At 37.1% G+C, this 21,553-nt stretch overlaps 1 protein-coding gene and 1 long non-coding RNA gene across 2 annotated transcripts in view; one reads left to right on the forward strand and one right to left on the reverse strand.

Annotated features, from left to right (window-relative positions):
• The window catches only part of PPFIBP2 (PPFIA binding protein 2), a 101,313-nt gene that overhangs the window by 9,918 nt on the left and 69,842 nt on the right, over positions 1-21,553 (forward strand). The window contains exon 2 of the mRNA XM_032690193.1: positions 9,281-9,378. Coding sequence (XP_032546084.1) covers positions 9,312-9,378 — 67 coding nt within the window. The 5' untranslated portion in view covers positions 9,281-9,311. The remainder of the gene's footprint in view (positions 1-9,280; positions 9,379-21,553) is intronic.
• On the reverse strand, positions 2,635-20,292 carry LOC116787985. The gene is made up of 4 exons (XR_004357502.1): positions 20,252-20,292; positions 8,164-8,233; positions 6,508-6,569; positions 2,635-2,768 (listed from the first exon to the last, which is right to left on the reverse strand). It is a non-coding gene; the product is annotated as an uncharacterized LOC116787985 (long non-coding RNA).

The raw sequence follows: 21,553 nt of genomic DNA on the forward strand, positions 1-21,553 counted from the left end.
AGAATGTGGACTAATTAGCATAAGAAGCGATGGAATCATTAACCAATAGAAGATAGAATCCTAATTATTAAGAGAATTAGGTAACTTGTAGCCCGTGAACATTAATACCTCTGTTTGCTAAGATGTATGAATAGTGATAAGTTTTGGTACTCGTGCTGGCTTTGTGGATTTGCCACCCAACACCCCTTTCTGCACAGAATTGTGAATAAATCGAGTGTCTCAACTCTGTATGTAGATTGGCCTCTTGCACACAGGGTGAAAGAACCTATTTTGGGCACAACAGTTACACCTATTCCTTAGGCAGAGAAAGAGGAAAACCTTGAAGATGGCCTTTTAGGAAGACATTTTCATTAATCTTCAGAAAGCAATCAGTATAAGAATGTTTTGTTTATAAGCCCATGCATTAAACTGACACAGCTGTTAAAATTTATATTTTCATTCATATGTTGAGTAATGTGGGATACAGTGCTTTCACAGTGACCCACTTGTTGTTCCTACTTTAATGCTTTTAATCCAAGCAGATTGAATTTTGTTGAATTTGCTGCTTCTAGAAGAAGTATATTTTTCTTTTCTTTGTTTCCCACAGATACTTTCCTCAAAATAGCTACTGAAGCTTCCAAGTACTTGATATTGTCAGTTCCTGTTAGTATGAATTCAGCATATTTGTATTCACAGATGCAGGGTGGGTAATATTAAACCAGTCTAGTGATGTTTCCAGTTATTTATAAATTGCTGCACAGAATGTTTCAAAGAGGGAAAAATACTAATATGAAAATGGATTTTACAAAGTCAAAAAGTTGTCTTTATAGTATTCATTTTTAAGCCTTATGTCTGAAGCTGAGTTTAGACTTCACAAAAGCCTTCACATTGTATTTGTAAAGTTGTTACAAATTCAGGACTGAGCTTTATAATCTGAGTAACCCAAGAGCAGACCATTTCATAATAAGAAATAATTACAAGAAGTGTCTCTCTTTATCATGTCTAGGTGGAATTGTTTCTCTGTGCAGTCTAACCCAGAACACAGTTTTGTGGTTTTGTTTGTTTGTTTCTGTAATGTCAGAGCATTCACTGAAAGATTATAGAAAAATTATTTGAAAAGAAATCGGATAAATCTTCAGCACCCGTGAAACATCGTAGTTCCTGTCCAGTGTGTGTTTCATAAAGTCTCAGGCTTACTGATTATTGGAAGAGAGGAGGAGACTGATCACTGTGCAGCTTGTGTTGCACTGAGCATCACTGGAGACAAAGCACTAGGCCAGACAGGCTTTTGGTCTGAACGAGCGTGACTGTTCTTATGGTGTTGTAAGAGTTCCAAAAATACAGAGCTGTTTCTGCCTCTGAGTCATATGAAGTTGATGGATACCTGTCTTGATTACATTGCAGGCAATAATAAATGAGAGGTCGAGGCACTAGGACCAAGGACAGCATAGGCTCTGTAGACTATGCCAGTTGGCTGAGGAGTGTTTACTCTTTGTTGGCAAAGCAGCTGATTTTTACAGTGATCCTTTGTGTACATCAAGGAACTGAAGAAATGGAGAAGATTTGAAAATTGGACCTCCTTACATTTCTTTGAGGTATCAGATCTTCTGGCCTTATGTTGGCACTGGCTTCCTTCAGTGAAGCATCTTGCCTTTTCAGGCTAATATTCCAAAAGGTACTTGCAGAATTTAGTGCAAAATCTGTTTCACAGAGCTTATGTACACTTCTATATCCCTAGTGGGATTTATACATGTGTACTTAGATTAATAAACTAAGTTAGTAGTAGTGCTTGTTCTGCTGAGTTGGTTCTGAATCATAGAAGTTGGAAGGGACCTCAAAAATAATCTAGTTCCAGCTCCCTGCCAGGGTCAGGGACACTTTTCACTAGACCAGGTTGCTCAGAGCCCTATCCATCCTGGCCTTGAACACTTCCAGGGTTGGGACATCCACTACTTCTCTGGGCAACCCATTCCAGTGCCTCACCACCCTCACAGTAAAGAATTTCTTCCTAGTATCTAATATAAACCTACTGTCTTTCAATCTGAATCCATTCCCCCTTGTCCTGTCACTACATGCTCTTGTAAAATGTCTCTCCCCATCTTCCTTGTCGGCTCCCATGTACTGGGAGGCTGCAATTAGGTCTCCCCAAAGCTTCTCTTTCCCAGGCTGACCAATCCCAATTCTCTCAGCCTTTCCTCATAGGAGAGGTGCTCCTTCCCTCTAATCAACTTATTTCCATTTACACAACTTACTGAAACGCACAAAGCCAAATAAAAATTGGACAGTAGGATTTTCCATAAGGAACTGACCTGATCCAGTTGTCCTGGCCAGGATGAAAAGACTTTGTCTCAGAGAGTTTTGAAAAAAGCCCAAGAACAATTTATGAACCATAAGAAATATTATTCCTAATTCTCAAGGTTTAGAGTGTTCTTTCCAGCAGTATAGCTTGTCTAATTTTTTATGATTTGATAGAGGATAACTTTGAAAACTTTTGCTAATAATTTATATCTGATGTCTCTCAATTTCTGTCAAGGGGTTTGTCCTCTGCTTTACTGCAGGGCAAAGAGTTAATTTGTGCATGAATTCTGTGTTTACTTTTATTATAACTTCTCACCTTTCAATTTACTAGAGCATGAATTTACTTTCATGGGGCGAGGGTGGGGAGAAGATGTGGTGTGTGCAGCTTCCCAAGGCATTGGATCTCGAGTTAAGTAGCTTCAAAGATCTAGTTGAAATGTTGACCTTCATGGAAGAACATTTGAAGCTGTGACCTTGAGACCAGTGAATACCTGAGATTGGAATAAAAAGAAATAAACATCGTTTATTTTAAATGTCAGAATTTTGAGGATCCAACTCTTTCTAATTCTAAAACTCTTAGAACTAAATGCGAACTGTAGTACAAAATCTGACTTTTGTTTACCATTCATATTTCTGTTTATTTTAAGAGCAGAAATGTTCATGTTTTGGTTCAGAAACTTTCCTCATGTGTATTTTACCTGGTAGTGCTTTGTTCAGCTGAAGTTTAAATCCAAAGCATTTATTCATTGTGGGTTTGTTTTTGTTTTTTTTAATTTTAACTAGTTAGCAGTTGGAACTAGTTAGATGGGTACTGAACTAAAATAATTAGGGTATTTTTTCACCTAATACAGTAACAAATAATGAATGAAGATTTGAAAACTTGGAAGCTGTAACATTTTCCCCTATATCATGTATAACACCGAAAACTTAAAATATCTGATCATTTAAAATTAAATTAAGAAGGACTTTATTAAACTTTTATGAACAATGCTTAAAACAACACTGAAGGAATGCAGGGTTCTCAGTTACTAGAACTGTTATAGAGAGGAGCTGAAGGAAGCTCACTTTGCACATGCCATTCTGCCAATGTCAGCTTTTATATGTAAGGATGAGACTTTGTACAAACATGAGTAATGAAATTTGGGTATGGTACCAATAGTAACTGTAACTCAATATCCATGAGTCCTGTGGAGGAGCTGCTGTGAGGTGATTTGTGTTCTTAAAAGCATCATAAAGTATCAGTCAGATTTAGCATTTTTTAAAGGGTGCTTTCTCTTTTCCTTCTCCCGAATTTCAGACTTGTATTAGCAAACTTAATGGGTTTATTTTTGAAAAGAAATGTTCAGCTTTGCCTTTGGTACTTCATAGTGCAGTAAATTTAACTATATTCAGTTCCCTTTGTATCTTAAATCGAATTATTTAGCATGATATGTTTAGAAGCATCATAGTTCTTAGTGCTTGTCACTCTAACTTTTATCAGTAGCACACAAAGGTGGTGGTTTTACAGTACCAGGGTTATACCCAGGTGCCTGTATAAGCCAGTTTAGCTTGTTAAGTTAGCTGGTTTTTATCATGGAGGTATTGCACTGTGCTTCACCTAAGGATGTCCCCTCATATAAGGACTCCCAGCAATACACTGACCAGAGAGTTTAGCAGTTCTACCTGAAATGGTTCAGTATCAGGTCCTTGTTCAACTTTGGCTAATCTGTATTTCTCTATAAAACTTTCCCCTCTGCCTTAGTGTGGACACTTCATACTTTCTTGCTGAAAATAAAAATAGTCTTCTTTTTACTTATTACATAATCGGTAATCAATGAAAGAATTTTGTTACCCTTCTGCCTATTCCAGTGAAGCATATGAAGGGGACATATAGCAAGTAGTGCCTGTATTAAGAAATAAAATGAATTTGAGCCAGAGAATTATAGAATGGTTGGGATTGGAAGGGATGTTAAAGATCATCTAATTGCAACCCCCCCTACCGTGGGCAGGGACACCTTCCACTAGACCAAGTCCCATCCAGCTTGGCCTTGAACACTTCCAGGGATGGGGCATCCACACCATCTCTGGGCAACCTGTTCCAGTGCCACACCACCCTCACAATTAAAGAATTTCTTCCTAATATCTAATCTAAACCTACTCTTCTTTAGATTAAGGCCATTACCCCTTGTCCTGTCATTACATGCCTTTGCAAAAAGTCCCTCTCCAGCTCTTTTGTAGCCCCTTTAAGTACTGGAAGGCTGCTGGAAGGTCTCCCTGAAGCCTTTTCTTCTCCAGGCTGAACAGCTCCAACTCTCTCAGCCTGTCAGATAAATAGGATTTCTGGCTGGGTAGCCCTGGAGCATCCTGTATAAGTAGTGTTCCTTAGGCGGTCATTCTAGTGATCATCAGGAATTCTTCTGCTCCCAGCAGCTGTGTATGGTTATTTAGGACTCAGGATTATCTTAATTAGAGAGTTATGGCAGGTTCTGAAAGGCCAGGATGCAAATATGCATTTATAACTTTTGTAGTTGACGGTGTCCTGAGTCCTGCGGAGCCAGTGGGAGACCTGAATCAGCAGTTGTGCTCCTGTGGGGTGTCTGGATACAACAGAGCATGTGACTGGGGGAGAAGCAAGGTGGGAAAAAGCGAGGGTGGAAATTGTGCACATTTCTTCCTTCCAGGGCAGGAGTCGTCTTGTAGCTGAAGAAGAGCGTGGGGGACTTCTGAAGCTTACCCAAGGCACTCGTTATTTCATTACACCATTAAGTACAAAGCAGTGTAATACTTGAATTCGAGTATTTAAACAGTTTACAAACATGTATTTATTCATCCCAGGGAAAAAAAAAATGGTGGTGGTAGTTAATTATTAGCTGTGTCTGCTAAACGTCAGAGGAATTTGTAGGCCACAGACAAGATCCAGAGATCTGGATTTCTGGAGTTCTTGTCAAAAAACACACCCCTCTCCATAACTGAAAGTATTGGCGATCTCATTTTTAGGAGCAGCCTTGGGAAAACATCTGAGTTGCCTAAATGTTAACATTCTTACCTCTGGATAGCTGCTGGTTCAAGCCAGCCGTGAAAGATTCAAATTTAATTAAAGCTTTCCATAATTCTGAAGAACACCTTGTTCATAGTGAATATGTCTGTTAAATATTATGTTCTTTTTGGACACAGTAAGCTGTAGTTTTACATACAGAATGTAGGTTAAGAAATTTGCAAGGGATATTGACTCTAAGCACAATAGTTCTGCCAGAGCTTTTTCATTTTATTTGAAATGCAAATCTCAGACTGGGACTTATAGGGTAAAACTAGCTTAGCAAAATAAATTTAAGAGATTCAGACCAGTTTGCTCTGTCTGCACTTCCTGGAAGATCTCATTACTTAGGTAATTATAACAAACAGGGTTGCAATATCTCTGTGGGCCGGGCTCTAAATTAGTATGAGCGTGTGGCTTAGAAGGGTCGGTAATAATTTAGACTTGTGTCTGCTTAATAGTAAAACTTTGGCTATTAATAGTGAGGAATTTTAACTGATCAGGCAAAAAAGTAAATTCTTTTCTTCTTAGGGACCTCAAAAGGTGAGTGGATTGGTTCTTGTATTTTGCTGGCATATAAATTAATCTAATAAGTCCTGAAGGTTAGAATTTGCTAATATTAAAGCTTGTACTATAATATTAGGGATAGTTTTTGTTCAGTCCTTAGCAAAGCTGAAAAAACCTTTTTTTCGGAAATAGATGTATATTTTTACATAGTTAAGTAAGTCTTCGTGTTCTGCATCTGTTGATGTCATTCAGGAGTGAAAACTGTAAAAGGAACTGTGATTAAAATACCAGCAAATAGATGAATCCTATTTGAGGGATTGATACAGGTGTCTTATTATTTAATAGTATTAGAAAAAGAATCCACAATTGGAGGTATTTGTATGGAACTAGATGAGAAATGGTAACTGAAAACACAGGAGATCTAATGAGCTGTTTTCACAATATTGCTCAGAACAGTCCAGCTATAAGAAGGGAGTGTCTGGGAAAGTAAGACTTGCCTGAAGCACAAGCAACAGGTCTGTCTAGAAAAAGATGTCAAGCAAGTAATATTACATTATCGCTATGGAGCAAAGAACATTGCTTTTATTAATAAATCCTTGTTTGGTAAGCAGGTTTTACTTTAGCTTAGTGCAGTTAAGCAGCAAATACACTGTGGGTACAGGTGAGAAAACAGGCTGAGTGTGGAGGCTGGGAGGAGATAGAAGACTTACTTCTGGTGGTGTTTTTCAGCAAAACATCCTGGATTTTGCCAAGGTCTTGATGGAAGGTTTTTCTATAGGTAAATTTTCACGTTTGTGATGGAGTGTATCAGCATTTTCTGTACCTTTGTCGCTACAGGTGGTCAAACAGTAGATATAAAAATATTAGATGTTCAGAAAAATGGTAGTTCTGCATTTATTGTTGTAACAACAGCTGTGTTTTAGCTGCTTTGAGCCCGTGGAGAAGTAACCTACAGCACAAAGAAGGGCATGGACTGCAATCTAGAAATAGAAACTCTATGCTATTTTTAGTATTTTTCACTCTTTTTCCTCCTTCTGATTTTGAGCCAGTCTGCTGTCCTGATTTACCAGCACAGCTGGTGGCCATACATTTCTGGGGGAGTGGCTGGTGGCCACATCCGCCAAAGGCACAGGGTATCCTTGGTGTCTCTCTGGCAGCTGCTCATGTGGGTGGATTTCCTTTCACTAAGGTGATTATTACTGATGTTATGGCTGCTTTGAACTAGAGGAAATACTGCAAGCGAGGAGGCTCTCTGCAGCGGAGAACCAGGGATCTCTCAAGTCTTTAGTGGCATGTAAATGTGGCAACAGAAGATGGAAATCTTCCCAAACCAACTAACTGGAGAAACAGAATCAGAGGGAGTGTCTGTAAAGTTCATGTGTGCAAGGATACTGAAATTTTGAGTTTATATCAGCTGACTTTCCAGATTATTCTGAGCACAATTTTTGTTATTTCCAGTACCATTACATGAAATATTTGTGTGACATGTACTTTGGTTAAGTTCAGTTACATTTAGCATTGTTCATACTTAAAAGATTATTTTGACAAAAAAGGGAGAGTCCAGAAACAACCATTCATTTACATTAATCTTTGCCTTGGGTGACACTAAAGATAACACATTCTCATATTGCTGTTCAGATCAATGTGATCTGAAGTTAGATAATGGCTTACCCAAAATGACAAGCTATAAATGGCAGAGTTCAAATTAGAACATTGTAGTTTCTGACTCATTCCTGCATCTGTCTCTCTAGATAGTGGGGTTATATACATTGACTGGCATGGACATAGGGCACTGATAATACAGAGGTTACTAATAAATTAGCTTTCTTTGTGTATAATTCACCAGCACTATGGAGAAAAGTCTGTGTCTCAGGATTCTTAGTTTGCAAGAGAAGAAGATAATTTTGACTTGGTAGTACAAATTTTCATTGAATCAGGCTTATGACTGAGACTGAACATCAGTTGTGATGCAGTAATTTGGACTCAGCCATAAGTGTACTTTTAGAGATTTTTTTTTTCCCCGACAGTCCCACTGAAAGAAAAAATTATTAAGATTTTATTTTAAAGCTAATTTTATCCTGGGTGCTGATTCTACATTCCAGTGGTTAGTCAGGCTGCAGCTGAGAGAATAAATGTGAGTGGTTTAGCTACCAGTCATGCAGTTGGCCTTGGTGACCAGTGCCTGAAATGTCACTGAATGAACACAGTGCAAGTCTATGTGAATTGCCATTAAAGATTATTGTAATATTTATTTAAATTCAAAATACTTGATTTCTTAGTGTAAGTAATGACACAGTAAATACAGATTAATGGCATTTCAATAGCATTGGACAAATAGGCCCCACAAACATAGGGCCATTGCTTACCTACAACCTGAGTCATTTGAAGGACATGTCTATCCATTGTCAGACAGATGTCTTTTTGAGGCTTAGAAAGCTGTCAAAATGGAACAGTTTTTAAATACAGATCTTAAAACTTGCTGTGTCAGAAGACTGAATGTCAAAAGGCTGAATTGCACCCTTCATGGAAGAGAAATGAAAATACTGTGACCCTTTGTAGGCTTTGTCAGTATTTTGAGTTGTGTGTTAGAGCACTGTGAAAGTCATGCAAAAGTATGTTCCTCACTGTGTGGGCACTGGTCTCATGCTTCAAGGATGAAGTGATGTGCAAAAGGGCCTTATTTCAGAGGGAATTTTCTCACTGGCAGTGAAATGGGCTGCATAAATTATTTTCCCCTTTGAAATGTCATATGTTGACAGCAGTGACTGCTACTTGTCTAAGAGTCCAGCAACACCAACTCACAAGTAAAGACTCATTTTGGAAGATTTTGTTTGTTATCCTTAATGTCAGACGGTAACATGAATGTATTTAATCCTGTTTTAAAGAGGTAGCAGTAATTTCAGACAATTCATACCTGGGGCATCTTTGTTATTTGAACAGAAAGAATTGTATTTTCAGCGTCATGAAAGAAGTGGTGGAAAGATTGAATAGGGATATAGAAAGGAGGAGTAAAAACTTTCAGAATTGTCTTTACTCTTAAGGCAGCAATCAAAAAGGGGAGTTTTGTTTATAGTTAGGTATGTTTTTTCCCATGTCTCCATTCCTTTATTGAACCCTAGTCAATCCACTTTTTTTCCCACAGAGCAAAAGGTTGAGATGCACTGAATTTGAATCTAGGAAACCATTGTTAAGGATGAGGAGTAGGGGCATGTCAAGCTTCCAGTATTTGAGGTTGTTTGGTTTTGTTTTCCTTGTTTTAGTAAGGTCTCTTCAATAAAATGAATCAATGATGCATTAAAACCTCAGAAATCCCAAGTCATCTATCAAGAATAGGAACAGGTTTATTGTTAGTTTTCTTCTTACTAGGCTTGATTTTTGCTAGCATGGACTTGTGCTTCTGTGGCTTGATTTATAATGTAACAGTGACATATTTTTCTGTCAGGTTATTTCGTGTAATACACATGATTTCATCTGTCTTTTCAGTGGAAAGAGTAGAGATCTGAAGAAATCCCAGATGATGGCTTCTGACGCGAGTCATATGCTGGAGGCAGCTTTGGAGCAGATGGATGACATCATTGCAGGTATAATAATGCTTTGTTTTACACCATATTATTTTGAGATTAAGTATGTTTCTCTTTTTTTTACTTTTTAATAATTATGCTGAATTTATCAAGTTCTCTGACACACAGATTTCACTATTGACACTCTGGTTCAATAGTTAAGTGAAGAAAATTGAAAGTAAAATAAAGGAAGAAAGCCTGCAATTCCCCCTCAGACACGTGAATATTGAAGTAAGAGAGATTTATTTTACTTTAATGCTGTATGGTAACTTAAACACATCTTCAGCCATGTGGTAACATTCCATATTGTATATGTTAGTTTTTTATTTCAGTGTGTCTTTAAGAACAGTTTTCACCGAGCCTTCTGGTTAGCTGGGTAGTATATATCTGTATTTTACACACACAAGCCCACATAGGTATATAAAAACGTGTGTGTATATATAAAAATATACATAATTTTCTTTATGATGTATATATTCAAAATAGTTTGCCTAACAACTATCTTCACAGCCTAATGAGGTAGAATGTGTATCTTTTTCTCGACATTTATATCCAGAAGTGGAACTAAGAACTGTGTTTTACACAGCTGTCCACTAGAAAGGCTTATGATGCAAGACAGGATCTTGGTGCTCTCATGGTAAGGCAATTTAAAAGATCTTCTCTCAACATTACAGCATTCAAGAAGAGAAGTTACTTTCTGTGGTTAGGCCTCGGTAGCCTTGGGGTTTGTGCTCACACACGTTCAGTGTCAGCTCCTAAAAGGAGTGTCTGGGTAGGGCCATGTTCTCACCTGTGCACAATGGGAAAGAATTCAGCAAAGCTTTAGAAATCTAAATAGTGACACCCATGCTGTGCCTTCTTCCCTAATGATGATGATGATGACATCAGCCTCTTGTTGCTGCAGTTTTGCTTCTTCCTCATCTTCTTCCTACTCTTCTACTGAAGAGCTGCTCTTCTTCTTCTTTCTGTCCAGAGACTAATGTGGAGCTTCAAACCTCACCACCTGGCCAGCTGTGATTAGGCTGGAAGTCGTTATCCAGGATTTTTAGTTTAAAGAATCTCCAAGGTTTTGGGTTTTTTTTCTCATCCACACATGAGTCTTCGCTTCATTCTAAATGTGTAAGCTGTAACAGACTGCTAATTGTGAATGTCAATACGTGATAGAGGTAACTACACAAATAACTTTTCACATCAATGGAACAAGCCCTAGACAAATAGGAAAAAAATTAGATGTATATTTCCTTCTCCCTTCTGTTTATGAATGCAAAACCTTATTCAAACAAGGTTTTAACCAACAGAGGATAATTGGGATTTTATTTTTTCACTCCTCACGTAACATATAAACAGGGAAGCATTGAACTCCCCTTAAATGTCTAAGGAGAGAACAAGTAAAACAAGTCCCAAACCATAACTCATAAACTAGGAAACTATAATGTTTTTTTAGCCACTGCAAACATTGGATTATAATTCTGGCTAGTGCTATAAAGTAACCAACATAGCATAGAAAGCCATGTCTGTTTAATGAGGATATGGAACCTGTGTCCACAAATCACCTACATATGTGTGGAACTCAGTGTCTCTCTTCTGTGATGATTTATACCCAGCTCAGCACACACTGATGATATCATGGATGCACTGATTGATTCCATTTTTCAGAAAACTCGAGAAAGAAAAAAGAGTTTTTATATTTAGATCGATTTTCAGATTAGACACTTATTTTTTTCCAGGAACTGTCAGAGTTGTGAGTAAGACAATAGATGTTTAGTGTTCGGTGTTGTTTCCATGCTATGGAAAGATAGCCTCATAATATGTGGCATAACTGATTAAATGGCAATATATGACTGCCTAAGAAATACACTTTTTTTTTTCTAGGTTTCATGCTAGAAAAATAATTGAGGTCAGCGGACAGATTTTATGTTGTTTGTTTGTTTCTAATATTCTTTTCCTTTTCCACACACCTTTTTCAGAGGGTTTGTGCCATTACATTTTAGGGTTTAATTATGATAAATAAAACTAAATTGTTCCAGGCTTCCAAACAACATCACTTTTAACTCCCTCACTGAGTTATCGTGATACGGAGAAGCAAAGCAAAAGCTGGAAGAACTATTCTGTGTGAACCAGCTGCATGCAGGTCCTGTTCACAGTTGTTCTGTGGTGGTGTTGGTGACCAAGCTCTAAAACAAAAAGGCATGCCAGTAGTATGTGGAGTTTGTTCTACAGTGCATGGGCAGGTCACAAGCAGATTGGCAACCTCTTCAAGAGAGTTGACTTTGTGGCTTTACATTACCTACTTTTTTAGTCTAATGTTCACTGATAATCAGTGTAACATTGAAAATGGGCTTATATAAATAAAGCTAATGGGAGGAGAACCAAGATGTTTCCCAGACAGTGCATCTGTCAAGTCTCATCAACATTAATTGAATACTTCCCATATGATTCAGAATTGTGTCTACCTGTACCAATAAAGAATCATATTGTTTTAGTCCTTTACTTAGTAAAAGCTCAATTAGTTGGGAAGGTTGTTTTACCTTATTCATTTATTTATTATTTTTCATAACTAGAAATAGATAAGACGTTTTAAGACAGATTGAGTTAAGTCTGTTGCAGTCATTCTCCTCTAGCTGATGTTCTGTGTGTTCCAGAACTATTTCTTGAATATTCTGGTATGATTTAAGGACCAAATGCATCTGCTGGAGTCTATACTTGGATACAGTTATTATCCCAATTTGTCTCAAATTGAGGGCCATAATGATTATTCAAGTTTGATTCTCTCTAATTCAATCCAGTAAGCTTCTGTCTGCAATTTGGGCAGGGACTGGAAAACAGGAATGTTCTCTTGTCCTGTATGCTGAGAGAACAAATAAGGTAGAAAACTCCTTCAGAAGGATAACTGGATGAGTGTCATGAAACAAACCAGGACTGAGATTCTTCTAACTGCAGATTTATGTATGCCATAGTTTGCAAATGTTGGAAAAATAATCTGTACAAATGTAGCCACTCTTAGAGTCAACTGGAAACAGCAAAAAATCAACTGCTAAGAGCTTGTGGTATTTCAGTTCACTGAAACATGGACATCTCTGGGTAGTACTGGTTCCAAAGACCTAGGCTAAACTTCATGACTGAGGTAAACTTAGGTGGGTGATGAAAAAGATGTTTCCTTTGGAATGAGGCCTGAGTGGGTACTAGGAGAGCTGTGCTCTTCTCTTGACCTCAGAAACCTTGGCTTTAGGCACAAAATTGGTATTAATCCCTATTTTAGAGAAGTGAGAAGTCCAGAGCTGAATGTCTGGCTCTGGTTATTTGAAGTTTGAGTATGTATGTATATATACACACTCAAAACCAGCATCCTCTCTGTGTTTAATGAGAAAACATTCCTGATTTCTTTTATTTTCTGCAGTTACTATTAAAGTATTACATTGTTGTCTTGCACTCTAGGGTAAAAACTGGGCATGCAAATATATATTACCAATATTTACAGATTTTCAGTCCTACTTTTAGCCTTCTAATTCTAAAAGTCATATCCCTTGCTCCGACTGTTAACATCACTCATACGTGAGTCTGATTAGTCCAACTAAATCTCACTGTAGACTGTGTTCCTCAGTGCAATACAAAATGTTTTAGTGTTTAGAGTGCATGGGGGTAGGATTGTGAAGCAAGATTAACAAATTGAATTTCACTGGGCTTGATCAAATTTGACAGATAGGTCAGTGTTCCCAAGTCTTTTATGCTTCAGTACATCTGTGCTGATAACCCACCCTCATGGCTATATAAATTAGGCACGCTAAATGATTAGCCTTATTTGACTAAAATAGCAAAAAGGGCTAATGTGATTGTCAATGGACAAGACTTACCCATTAGCTGGAATGACTTGCACTCCAAACAGAGGCTTCCTCTAAAGAAAGCACCCGTATGTCAGGTCCATCTACCCATTCTTTGTTTGAGGTGCCTGACTTTGGCATTGCTTCCCTCTGGGGTTTAACCAAGTCATTACTCTTCCTTTTATTCAGCTTGTACCCATTTATTAAAATTTGTTGCTTTGTAGGGCTGTAGATTTTTGGTTATTTTTCTTTGTAATATATCCCAATGAGTTAAAATAATTTTTATTTTATGTTTATTTTATGTCAAACTTCTCTTTGTCAACGGTTTGGGAATCCATTGTTTCCCTTTGTGAATAATGACCATAACTGTAATATTGAAAAGCTCCTGTCACAATATTAGAGTGTGCTGCAGCTCCAGAGTCTCTTCAAATCCACCAAGTAATCAGTGTAATTATTGAGTTTCCTTTTAACCAGAGCTCCTGCAATTATTGCTTACTGGAAAATAATGAGAAAGTTAAATGTGTTATCACATGGATGCTTACTAATATTACAGTATTAGCACTGCAAGATTACAAAGTAAATATAATTAAAAAGTTGTCCAAGAAGTATGCTTATTTTAATTCCCTTCTCTTGAGGTGGCAGAATGTTCAGTTCATGGCTTTGGCTTATGTGCTACAAACTCAACCACTTCCCACACCCTTGTTGAAAAAGAGGCCTTTAGAGGTAATTGTACTTGAGAGATGAAGAAGTTTTTAATTCAAGTTTAATGTGTTTTCCTCATGGGATATACTTGCCAGACTTTGGAGAAGGACCTGTTTGTGGAGCGTTTTTTTCTTCTTTTTTTTTTTTTCTTTTATTGTCTGCCCCATCATAATTTTACTAAGAAAACAACAGAGTTTAAATTTCAGAGCTACACTATGACCCTGGATGTGTTAGATTACTAAATCACTGCTAGTTAAGTGATTTGAACCTGGATTCTAAATGCAAGTGTGGACAAAAATTGCTGACATTCATTTGAACCTCTTTGGATTAATTTTAGGTTTTGTGAAATAAGTTCCTGTATCAGTAATAGGAAAACAAAATATTTTCTAGTGACCTCATCCTTTACCATGAATAGTCACAGGTCATCACAGGATTCATTGAGTCTCACAGCACTTTAGCTGAAGGAGATAGACACCTCTGTTCTGCTTCAGAAGGGATTGAAATTGTCCAGACCAGACAGAAAGCACTTAATCCTATTTTTTTGTGGTGTGTGTTGGGGGGGTGCTGGTGGGTCTTATTTGAAATACATGCTGGGTGACATGCCGCTGATGGGCAGTAAAAACCTGGGAAGGATGACTGGAGAATAGCTTTTATTTTTTCTTTTCAATTTGTACACTTCCATGTGGCTTTATTTCTTTATCACTTATGTCCCACTCAAGGTTCACGATATTTTCAAATTAAAAATTTTGTTTCTATGGTAAAGATGTATAACTTTTTAATAATTTTAATAGGAATCTTTGTAGAATTCCATTTTAGAGCACTGAACTGACTGTAGTTAAAATAATGATGAGAGAAAAAGAAGAATTTAAATAATGAGCAATTTCTTTCCTTGTAGATCAGAATAATTGAGCAGCTACAGCTGCAGTGGTTTTCTTGTATTTTCCAAATAAATCATAATTGTGTTAAAAGGCTGTGCTTCAGTTATGATTAGTGTATTTCCCTTTCATTTTCTGTTCTTTTTCAGTCAGTAACTCAGGAGGTTTTTTTTCTGAACAAAAAAATAATGTATCTACAGCACTTGTTTATCTTGTTACTGCTATGCATTAGGTAAGGTGAGCATTTGTGAAGTTACAATATTGTGGCTTTTTTGAACCCTTAGTTACAGTGTATTTTTGCTTAGATCTTATGGCAATAGAGAGATGAAAAAGGAACTTAAACAGTACATTACTTGAAATGAGGTCTTTGATAGAGAAATTTATAACTTCCTGTCATAACAGTTACAAAAAACTGTTTATCAAGAATATTGTGAGGGGGAAGGAAAGATAAAAATCTAGTTATTAAAGGGGAAAATATAAAAACTTAGCACAAATATTTAGGGTCTATAATTTGTACTTCTTTATTTTATAACACTTCTTAAAGCTTGTTTTAGATGCTGGCACGTATCTTCAGATACTTGACTTCAGAAAAGCTAATTAGGTCATTTCTTAGATGTCAACTATAACAGATACATAAAAATTAAAAATATTTTAAAACTTTAAAAACACAGCAGTTCACTGTCTATGTATTTAATGCATAACTGTTCAGGTCAGCTGTCTGTGGTCTAGCTTTTAGGTTTGTTAAAGACATTTTAAGGCACGGCCTCTCCAACTGTGCACACACTCAAATAACCATTACAGCCATTTCTTACCATGTTTTGTAGGGCCTTTACATGTGCTGCAGCCCTCAGGTGAAGGCCTTGCATAACTGTTCAGGTGCAGTTTTCATCTGTGTTTCAAAAGCATGTGAAAATCATGGCAACTCGTGTGTTGATTTGTGCATGAGCAGCGTTGGCCACTCATTCCTTAGTCAGGGTTGCCAGAGCAACCTGAACTTTGGAATTTCCTCAGTTTTGAGTGCTTAACCTCGCCAGAGGTCATTGGAGCTATTTGGGCTACTGTTCCAAAATATACTCTCACTATCCTAAGCAGACTTTCTCACAGATAGTGGGGCTCTGAGTGCGGGATAGAGTGAAGACTCTGAATCCTGTTTGTAGGACTGATGGATTCCTTCAGTAAACAGGACAGCACTACAGAATCTTATGAAGCTGAGAGCACTGAGAACTTGTTCCCTAAACACTTAATGATCTTCTACAAAAAATAAGCGTTTCAAATTGTTTTGCCTAAGACAAAGTTTCCCTTTCAATGTCCAAGTCAAACTGATTTACTGACCAGTTTGGTCTTTGACTTCCCTCGCCTGTCCAGGAAAACAACAAAATTAGAAGATTTCTTGAAAGTGAGAGTTTAAACTCGTTTGAAATGGATGAATATTTACAGTTTAACTATGCTACTTTAAATTCTTCATCTCTGCCTACAGATAAACAGTTCTGTGAGTTTAAAACAGCAAAAATACTGTCGTGTCCTCGACACCCACGTCACTTTACCAGAACTGCAGTACTGGATTGCACCTGTGCAAACCAAAATCCACATATCATAGCTGTTTGTATTAGGTTTTGAGGAAGGATTGAAAAGAAACAAACATAAATAGCTGCAGATACAATATGTAGCAAAGAAAGGCAGTTAAACCATGATGGCCATAACCCCATGGGATTGAAAATCTGAAGCACAAAGCTTCTTTTGTGGTTTGTATGATGTGATCTGTTTTTCAGTACATGAGAGAGTCAGTTGTTTAACAGGCGAGTGAACCAATTTCTAAGACTTAAATTTAAACAAGTTTGAGATCTCTAAATTCAAGATTGTCTTGTCCGCTACTTTAAGGCAATGAAATTGATTTGAGAGTCTTTTTAAAAATCAGAATACTGTAATCTTTATAAAACAAGTTGCCTTTATATCCTCACAAAACGAATGGTCTTTTTTCCCCTATGCTTACAGAGACTAATTTTTTTTTTCATGAAATAGGATTCGTGTTACCAGTAGTTTACTACTGCTTACTACAAACAGTTATGAATTTTGTACTAAAAAGATGTATTTGTTGTACTTAGTACACTTAGTACTTAGACTACTGGTTACACTGGCCCTAAATACCTTCTTTTTTTATTTGTAATTTAAAAAAGTAAAGAGAGAAAGTTGATGCAAGTATTTTTTATTCTTTCTCTTTAATAAATGTATTGACCCTGTTTTTCCTTTGCAACAGAGACTCAGCCTCAAACCTCCATCATAGCTGCATAATCCCTCTTACTTTTCTCACCAGCTGTAAGGCTGCTTAGCTTGTGTTTCTGGACAGGAGAGATCTTTTTGTTGTAGCTGTGTACGCCGTACCTAAATGTGCTGCACATCACAGCTCAGCGTCTGTAAGCATTTGGAAGGGAAAAGTTTGAGTAATTACCTACATCATTTACATGAGAAATTATAGGCAGTTCTTGAAAATTGTCTCAAAGATTCCACGTGTGATTGTACGTAGAGCTCAGTGGAAAAATCATCTGAGCTGCATGAAACTTGCATCTGAATGTGGTCATTAACGTTTCTAGGCTTGGAAATTTTTTCCTAGGGCTTCCTGCTAATCCAGCTTAATAGTTACTGTTCCCTGTAGTTAAAGATCTAAAAGCAGAGATTTGAGGAGAAGTTAATGTAAGCTATGATTCAAAACATACCATTTGTGATGTATTTTGCATTACAGTATTAGAAGAAAGGATTGTGTGAGCTACCTCTTCACTCATTTGACAGAAGGCTTAGGAACGAGGACGCTGAAATATGTCCCATCTAGACCTTACTACTAGTTTACATAAATTCACATTTTCAAGGCTATCTTCATGAGAAAAAGAAAATTATGCTTCAAAGAAAATCACACTTTGTAGTCTTGGAGGAGAGAGGAAGAACTTGGACAACCTATTTGCTCACTGAGTAAAAATTCAGGTAAAAAAGTGTTCTCTAGCAGTGTAATGATTAACTGAAAGGCCAGATAAAATATATGTTTATAACTTTAATCTAACCACTGTTGTTCAGATATCAAAATTGTTACTCTTGAGTATTTCAGCTTTATAGAAAGTTATCCTGACCCAGCATAGATGTAGTGTTTGTTTTTTGCTGTGGGGCTTTTGTTGTTTTTTTGCTGGTTTCTGATCTAGAGGAGCCAGCAGTTTTAAGAAAATCTCTTTTTAACCACTGATTGTTGAGCTGTGCATTACCAGGATTTTTTTTTTTTTAAAACTCAGCCAGTTTTAGAGCAAAAAGAGGTGACAAGGATGAATGCAGGTGATCAGAAGCTGAGGTGCAAGGGAAAGTGAGAGATCAGACACAGTATCTACTGCTAAGAGAGAAGAAAGTTGTGTGATGGACAAATGTGTAGAAAATAAGCTCAGGAGAGTGGATTTTCAAACTGGCAAGCCTTTCTGCTTCTTTTATTACTTCTGCTTAGTAACTTATTTTTGCAGGCTACCGGGAGTGCTGTTTTCTGAATAGGTTATGTATTTGCCCAAAAGGAATGTTTCTTTGAAGCCATTCAGCTAATTGCAAGGAACTTCGAAATAAAAATGTGCTTTAATGGTCAGGGTGTAAGAAATGTGTAACTTGAAAGTTGTTTTCCTTTTTGTACTGCTTATTTTACTTTCTTCCTCCATATAATGTGCAGCTACATTTAACCTCCTGCATCCACTGGCTGTCTGGGGAAGCCAGAAGTGAGATACTTGGAATGTCGTAGTTTCAACACTTTTTTTCCCCCTTCTCTCCTACTCCTCTAAAGTGGACATTTATGGTGATTAATTGTGTTCCAGTAGTACACTAGGAAACCATGGTGTTGAGTATTATATAAACATCATGACAGAAGATTCCCCTGTGTCCTGTTTATCCCTGGAAGAAAAGTGAGGCACAGGAAGACTGTGACTTGCTCAAGAAAAAAAATGAGTCGTTTTCCAAGAGTTCAAAACTGCACTCATCTTTCCTGAGCATTCTTTTTTTTTTTTTTTTTTAATGAGTCTGCAAGGACATCTAAGTTGTTCCTGTCTGGTGCTAAAACTAATGCAAAGAAATATAATTATTTACTCCTACACACTTCTGTTTTTCAGGGTGTGTTCTTGTCCTGTTTAATATGAAACTACATGGAAAACAAATAAGAGAATCAAGCCTGTGATTCATTTGAATTTTAGCAGTAAACCAGGAAGCTTTCTGAATTAAATGCTGAGTTGAACTCTGTATTTCTGCATTTCCTTAGCTAGTATAAAGTGCATTAATTGTTCCATTCAGGGGAGTTCATTTTCCATTTCATCTAGGGGAATAAAAGGTACTACATTAACAACCTATAGCAAACCAGTTTAAAAGTAATTTCAAATTTTGCAAAATATGAGGCTGCTTAGATTTCTGCCACTCTGAACAGTCAGTTGAAGAGCCTAGGATAGCTCAAGCATGCATATGGAGTATGCCCAGTCTCAGGGAATCACATAATTCCTGACTGGTCCTGCCTGTGCTCCAGCGCTTAAGGATATTTACCTTTAGAGAACTGAGTTTCTTAAGGGTGACCATTCTTTCACTTAGTGTGAGTATATGTTGTTTTTCCTAGTGATTTGATAGAGGCAAACCAAATAAAGGCATGCTGCAATGTCACTGAATCTTCCTATGGAGCTTATTTTCTTTATAAGGTAGATGTTGCCAGGAATGTTATAGTCACGATAATCTAAGGATGGAGGCAAGATATGATACATAGTGAGACATTTAGACTGGTGAACAAAGATGTCACATTGGCATGTATGGTATGGCTGTGTATTTTGTCTGCATAAACTACCTACCAACTCTAATTAACTGAACTCCTGCACAATGTATTTACACTGTATTTAGCTTAAATGCGATGGCTTTTATTTCATACCTGAAGTATTGGTTGTGGGCCTGAAAGTTTGTGTGATTTTGTTTGGATCGTGTGGAGTTCCGCTTGTTTGTTCCTCTCTTGTCTGTAAGTAAAAAGTACTCACATAAATAACATGAAGAGCTCCATAGCAGAATGCTTTCAGTTTTTCCCATTCCATATCTATTTTGAATTGTCTGTTCACTGAAGGGGTAACTACCAAAGCTGGCTATGAAATAACTTTGAATCCTGTCCACTTTTCTAGTGCTAAGCAGAAGATAGGAAAAAAGTAACGTAGAGTTTTCCAAAAGAGTGAGAAAACTCTTTTACAAGTCCTAAAACCACAGTAACCAAGGAGGCCACATCTTTCCAGGTGGCATCAATGCCACTTCAGCAACCATATTTCAATTTGTGTGCACATCTCTCAGAAAGTAAGTAGTGAGCCACCCTGGCTGAATGAAGGTTATACGATCCAGACAGCTCCTACACAATTTGGAAATCTGCTATTTTTAGTCACTAGAGTTTAATATTAATCTGCATTAGGAACTACATAAACATAAACAAGCTGTCATGAGTGGCTGAGAGTATAGAAATATGTAAGAAAATACCTTTTAGAGAGCAAGTCCAGCAAAACAGTCAGTTGATCCTGAGCTCAAAAGGAAGTAATTCAGGAAGACAAGGTTGATTTACGAGGTGAGGTTATCTCATACAGCAGTCTTTGTAGCACCGGATATTGAAGAAACTTTATCTTGGACATGGCCTTAGCCAGAAATTAAGATGACATCTTGCACTTGGGGCATTAAAATAAACTTGTAAGCAGCGGAAGTCAGCAGGATCAAAAGGAATATTTTGAGTCTGAAAAGAGGTTAAGATAATATGAAATACTTCGGTAGTGAAAATTAACGTTGCTTTAAAAAAAAAAAGTTTAAAACCTTGCTACTGAGCCTTGCAAAACTTCAGAAATTTCTAGGGATGCTTGATTTTACATTGTTTAAAACACAAACAAAAAACCACATTCATTGTTCAGCAGAATTCAAGCCACACAATTTTTTGCAAAGATCTGACAGAACACTTTGTGTCATTAAATCAGTGATTGAAGATAACCTGGTTAATATTATTTAAATTTTCCCCAAACTTTGCGCAGAGTTAAGCATTCACAAAATGAGAGACAAAATATTGCCTTTATTCAAAAACTGAGTGACATGGGGAATAACATTAGTATTAAATGATCAGTTGGCATTTTGGTTAAAAGCTAATGTGGGTGCAGAAGGCATTTCAGGGTATTAGGACCCAGAGTGTCAGTGTATTCATCAGTTGTGTTTCAGGCTACGTGTAAAATGAAACATTGGGTCCAAACATAGTTTGTAGTGTCTGAATCATGGTAGGTAAATGACTGTAGCAGGCAAACTAACATTGATTAATGCAAAGAAGTGTGCGTTCGAGAAGAAAACTTGAATTCCTTACACATTTATGCATCCCATTGGATCTGTCAGCTCGGGGGGGGGGAAAAGTTAGCAAATAATTTTCAAAGGCCCAGTGAAGATTTTTGTTCCCTTCATAACTAAGATGTAAATTATGTTAAACACAGAGGTAAAATGAAGAATAGTAAGGAGATTATTATAATACCCTTGTGTTCCTCAATTATGTAGTCTTTTAATGAACACTATATGGATCCAGTGAAGTATGAATGATCAAAAACCTAAAAAAATCTCCATTAAGGTAAATAAAAGGGGGAATTGGGATGGCTTATGCCAGAGAGAACATGAAGACATCTGTACAACCCATTACGTACGTGAGGCAATGATTTGTAAATAAAAACTTTAAAAAGTAAAGCAAATAGTTTTCCACCTGACTAGTTCTTAAAGAAACAAAGGGATATTAAATGATACCAAGGTCTGAAATTCAGGACT

Source organism: Chiroxiphia lanceolata, chromosome 6 (assembly GCF_009829145.1).
Source record: "Chiroxiphia lanceolata isolate bChiLan1 chromosome 6, bChiLan1.pri, whole genome shotgun sequence".
Lineage (NCBI taxonomy): Eukaryota > Metazoa > Chordata > Aves > Passeriformes > Pipridae > Chiroxiphia > Chiroxiphia lanceolata.